The 5,405-nt window shown below is 56.1% G+C and overlaps 1 protein-coding gene across 6 annotated transcripts in view; it reads left to right on the forward strand.

Annotated features, from left to right (window-relative positions):
• The first annotated feature begins 279 nt into the window (after positions 1–279).
• Positions 280–5,405, forward strand: part of CARD19 (caspase recruitment domain family member 19) — an 18,301-nt gene continuing 13,175 nt past the window's right edge. For 4 of the 6 annotated variants that reach the window (XR_004265487.1, XM_032268513.1, XM_032268514.1 and 1 more), the window contains exon 1: positions 280–502. Coding sequence is in view for 3 of the 6 variants with exons in the window: in XM_032268513.1 (XP_032124404.1) it covers positions 496–502 (7 nt within the window). In the remaining 3 variants the exon portion in view is untranslated. The remainder of the gene's footprint in view (positions 503–5,405) is intronic. The other 2 variants (XR_004265488.1, XR_004265489.1) reach the window with 2 other exon arrangements.

Below are 5,405 nucleotides of genomic sequence, written 5' to 3' on the forward strand. Positions count from 1 at the left end.
AGGCGCGGAGGCCGACGCCGAAGGGGCGGGGTTCGAGTGAGGGGCGGGGCCCAGGGCTCCAGGAGGCGCGGAAGCCGAAGGAGGGGGCGGGGCTCGCGAGGGGGCGGGGCTCGGGACTCCCGGAGGCGCGGAAGCCACCGCCGGAGGGGGCGGGGCTCGAGTGAGAGGCAGGGATCAAGGATCCTCGCAGCGGCCTAACCCAGGACGGCAAGGGGGCGGAACTCGAGTGAGGGGTGGAGTTTAGAGCCCTGGATGCGCCGTGGAGGGCGCGGCAGGGGCGGGATCTACCGGAATGGGGAGGGGCTCATCGGGGGCGGGGTTTAGACTCCCCGAGGCTACGGTGCAGCAGCCGGGGACGGGCCTAGTGAAAAGGGGCGGGAGATCACGGCCCGCTGGCGGCAGTCACCGGAGCGAGTGGACCGGGCGGCCGACCGAGGGGCGGACGCACGGCGCGGCAGACGTCTGGGGACTGCAGGCGGCGCCGTGTCCATCGCCATGACAGGTGGGCGCGGGGCTGGCTGGGCGCAGGGGTGCGGGCGCCCTGGATGGGTGGCCCGGCCCAAGGGTCCGGCTGCTTTGTGAGTCGCCTTGCAGGCCGCGCCTGGGCTGCAGGGGCCGAGTGACCTTGGCCCATCAGCTGGCGGTGGTGCGCGGGTGCACCCTTGAGAGGTGGTGGGTGTCCCGGGGCTTCTGCCCGGCGGGGCCATGTCTGCCGAGGCGGTGCCCGGCGATGGGCGGTGGCCAGGCGCGGGGCCGAAGAGGGCGGAGGTTACAGGGCAGCTCCGGGGTGGGGCTGCACGGCCAAGATCTGGGTTCGGCCACTGCAAATCTGTGTTGGGAGGTGTCCCGCGGTGGGGAGTTTGGCCTGAAATAGTAGGCGGTGATAGAAATGACACCAGGGAGCATTCACAAGGGTCCTGCTGTGATTCTGGCCATGGAAACAACGCTCCATCCTTGCCACCACCCAAACGAGGTGGCGGGACTGGAGATGCGTTCCTCGGAGGCGTGTGGTTTCTGTGGGACTCTGTGCAGCCTCCCAGACTCCCTCGAGGGTCCACGACCCCCTTGCCCCTGTTTAGGCCTAAGGGAATCGGGAACAGCAAGTGGACCCTCCAAAGTTGTTGTGCTCCACGCTGGTGGCCCCAGCCCAGCCATCCTCCCCAGGGCCTCTCTGGTCTGAGGACCTGCCCACCGTCCTCCTGGTCTCAGACAAACAAGATGACCCTGCTCTGTGGACCCTTCTCCCCTGTTGGAGAAGCCCCATGAGGGTGATAAGCTGTTAAAGAACCCCATGGTAGCCCGGTCAGGGAATATGGGGGTTCCCAGAAGCCACACTTGATTCTCAATGTTCTGCTTCATGGAGCAGAATTGGCTCAGGGGTCAGGGTGGCCCCAGAAGTCCCTAGTCCTCTCTCTCCGTGCTTCCTCACTTGAGTCTCAGCCTAGGCCCTGCACACAAATAGGATCTCATGGGCTGGAAACCGATGACTTCCAGGACACCAGGCCAGAAGAGACCCCTTCTTATTTGTGACTACCATTTCTGAGCACTTACTGTGCACTGGACCTTATGTTGGGTGATTCCTGTCCAAAATGATCAGATGGGGACACGTGGAATATCTTGTCTGTGTACAGATGGGAAACAAAGTCTTAAACTGTGCCCTGCCCAGGGTGGGATTCCCTAGCTCCCTTAGCGAGTTCATCAAAATGTGTGGGGCACAATTCAGAGCTGTGTTGGTCTTCAAGGAGGCCTGCCCCAGGGACTGGGTGTTGGCAGAGCCTGAGGCCTTGCTGTCCATTGAGGAGCCTTCTTGCACAAAGGGACCCTGTCCCTTGCTGTCCGTCAGAGAAGCCTTCTTGCACAAAGGGACCATGGAGCTGGGAGAGCACATCAGGCAGGGGTTCCCGAAGGCTCTGACTGTCAGCTTCACCTTTTCGAGAGAGTGGGAACTGTGTACGTTTCCCACCTCCTGTGTCTACCCTCTGGGCCTGGAGACATTCCCTTACCACCCTTAGTTTTTGGGATGGGGAACCAAGGCCCATGGAGCACAGCTCTGGGAGGGTCATATGGACAGCCATCTGAGGCTGCAGACCTGTAATCCCAGTCTCATTGCCTCTGTGCACCAACTGGGGGCCTACCTCGTGCCAGCCCTCTCTATGAGTATCGCATGTGAGCCAGTGGCTGCAGAACACTGAGGAGGCGTCTGCGTGGGGCAGGTGCTTGACAAGTTACCTCCTGGGCTGTGCCGGGGAGTGAGCAGTCTTAGTTGGGCTGAGCACTGGAACAAGGGGACTTCTAGAAGAAATTCAGGAGGGGAGGTCGATGCCCAAGTGTCTAGACTCCAATTGGTTCGGGGCTGGAGGAACTCAGGAAGGTCTCTTATAGGTAGGACAGGAAGCTGAACATGAGTTAACCAGGTAGAAACCTAAGGAATAGGTATTCTCAGCCCAGGGTGGGGGTCGCAGACGGAATGGTGCTGTTGGGGGCTGCCAGGCAGGAAAGTCTCATGGGCCTAGAGGGCTGGGTGAGCGTAGGTGGGGCCAGCTCCCACAGGGCCTCAAATGCCAGGCTGAGGGCATCAGTCTGGGCTGGTAAGAAGGTTCATGTTGGGGTGATAGAGTGTGGGTCCATGGTTCTGGTGCCAGCTTGGCAAGAAGGCAGGGGATGTGGGATGTGGGTGTGGTGAAGCCTTGGCGGGTGTGTGCCAGAGCGAGCCATCTTCCTTTGTCCTGTAAACAGTTCAGAGACTTGTTTATGGGGAGCTGGCACCGAGACGGTTTCCTTTCTTGTGCCTTTTCTGGCTTCCAAGTGCTGCCTGTGTGTAGTTTGCATGCACAGCTCACAGGCAACCACAGGAAGCACAGAGCGCCCAAGCCGCAGAGCCCGGATTCGGAACCTGGACCGTGCTGCCTATGCCAGCTGACTCATGGCTCACGGTGACTCATGGCTCTGCAGCCGCGGAGGCTCCGCCTGGCTAGCGGCTTGCAGAGCAGGAGGAGGCCTCTACGGGATGCTGGCCATGGTCCACCTACAGCCCTTGCCCTTGGGCCTTGGACCATTCATTGCAGAACTCTTTAGTGAGCACCAACTGTGTGCCCAGCCACGTGGGCAGCGCTGGAGAGGACAGCCTTGGGCCTGCTCTTGGTCTGGCAGGGAGTAGACTGCTGTAGCTGATGACAGTGAATTCGCATGTTCCTCAGAGTTGCGGAATGTCTGGATGTCAACAGGTGGTCCTCAACACGGCTATGCCTAGGCCCGGATCTTGATCAGTCACTTCATATCTGGCTGCAGTCTCGGGCAGGTGCCTTATCTTCTCACTGTGCCTTAGTTTCCCTGTCTGAAAATGGGGCTTGTGGTCATCTTTATGTTGCAGAGCTGTTGGAAGGATGAAGTTTGTAGGTAGATGTAGGACTCACAGAATGCCAGACATATGGGATTGTTCTGTGGATTTTGGCTAATTCATTTTAGTTCTTGAACTAGAGGGCTGCAGGTGCTGGAGCCTGTCCATGTGGCCTTGGCAGGTCACTTGGCATCCCTGTGCTTGGCTTCCTCACCATGATGGGGCTGCTGGCGAATCTGCATAGGCTGCTGGGGGACTCAGTGCAGGTGAGGGCTGAGCCAGACTACCCAGCCCCAGACACTGCCTCCCTGTGCGGCCCATGGCGAGTGGCTTCAGCCAGATGATGGGGTGGCTGATGGCCTCAAGTGGGCATCGTTGGGGGTAGCCACTGTGAACCAGGATGGCCCCCCTGTTACTCTCTTGAGGGCAGGTATCTGTGGGGTAAGGACATGTTTGTGGGGTTGCTTGGTGAATGCCAGCCCGCACCCATACCCTGTGAGCCCCTGGAGGATGTGGACGGATCTGCCCATCACCATGGTCCTGAACCTGGTGCAGGGCAGGCATGCTAAGATGGGCTGTTCTCACCTGGGCCTCGGTCTGCGGGGTCTGCACAGGGCACCATGGAGCATGGCTGCTTTTGGGGCAGATCCATGTTCTGTGGTGCAGAAAGACCAGACAGGAGGCAGTGGCAACTGGAAAGAGACATGAGGAAGTAAAACAGTCTCTTGAGTCTGTGCCTCAAGGAGGAAACCCAAGAGGGGCCCCACTATGTCCAACATGATGACTGTTTTTGTTTTGAGACAGTCTCACTCTGTCGCCTGGGCTGGAGTGCAGTGGCACACTCTCGGCTCACTGCAACCTCCAACTCCCAGGTTAAACGATTCTCCTGCCTCGGCCTCCCAAAGTGCTGGGATTACAGGCGTGAGCCACTGTGCCCAGCCTTCATTTCTTTTTTCTTTCTTTCTTTTTTCTTTGTTGACACAGAGTTTTGCTCGTTGCCCCGGCTAGAATGCAATGGCATGATCTTGGCTCACTGCAACCTCTGCCTCCCGGGTTCAAGCGATTCTCCTGCCTCAGCCTCCCAAGTAGCTGGGATTACAGGCATGTGCCACCACGCCTGGCTAATTTTGTATTTTTTGTAGAGATGGGATTTCTCCATGTTAGTCTAGCTGGTCTCGAACTCCCGACCTCAAGTGATCTACCGGCCTTGGCCTCCCAAAGTGTTGGGATTACAGGCGTAAACCACTGTGCCCGGCCTCAGCCTTCATTTCTTTTTAGCACTGAATAATATTCGTTGTATGGACAAACCAGAGTTTCTTTTCCATTTACATTTTTTTGTGAGAAAATATACAGAAACATAAAATTTACCTTCTTATCCATTTTTCAGTGTACACTTCAGTGATTTAAATATACTCATCCGCCAGAGCTTCTTTACCATCCCAAACAGAAATTTTGTACCCATTAAACAATAACTCCCCTTTCTCCTTCTGCCCACACCTTCTGATAATCTCTATTCTATTTCCTGTCTCTATGAATTTGACTGCTCTAAGTACTTCATATAAGTGGAATCATATAATATCTGTCCTTTTGTGCCTTGTTTATTCATCCATGTTGTAACATCCATGTATCAGAATTTCCTTTCTTTTCAGGGCTGAATAATATTCCATTGTGCATATATATACTACATTTTGATAATTTCATCTTTTTGGTGAACATTTGCACTATTTCCATCTTTTGGCTATTTTGAATAATGCTGCTATGAAAACCAGTGTGCAAGCATTCACTGAGTTCCTGCATTTATTTATTTATTTATGACACAGTCTCACTTTGTTGCCCAGGCTGGAGTGCAGTGGTGTGATGCTGGCTCACTGCAACCCCTGCCTCCCGGATTCAAGTGATTCGCATGCCTCAGCCTCCCCAGTAGCTGGCATCACAGGCGAGTGCCACCACACCTGGCTAGTTTTTTGTATTTTTATTTTATTTTATTTATTTATTTAGACGGAGTCTCGCTCTACCACCCAGGCTGGAATGCAGTGGCCTGATCTCGGCTCACTGCAACCTCCACCTC

The sequence above is a fragment of the Sapajus apella genome, unplaced genomic scaffold, assembly GCF_009761245.1.
Source record: "Sapajus apella isolate SASKATOON/1434 unplaced genomic scaffold, GSC_monkey_1.0 scaffold182, whole genome shotgun sequence".
Classification (NCBI taxonomy): domain Eukaryota; kingdom Metazoa; phylum Chordata; class Mammalia; order Primates; family Cebidae; genus Sapajus; species Sapajus apella.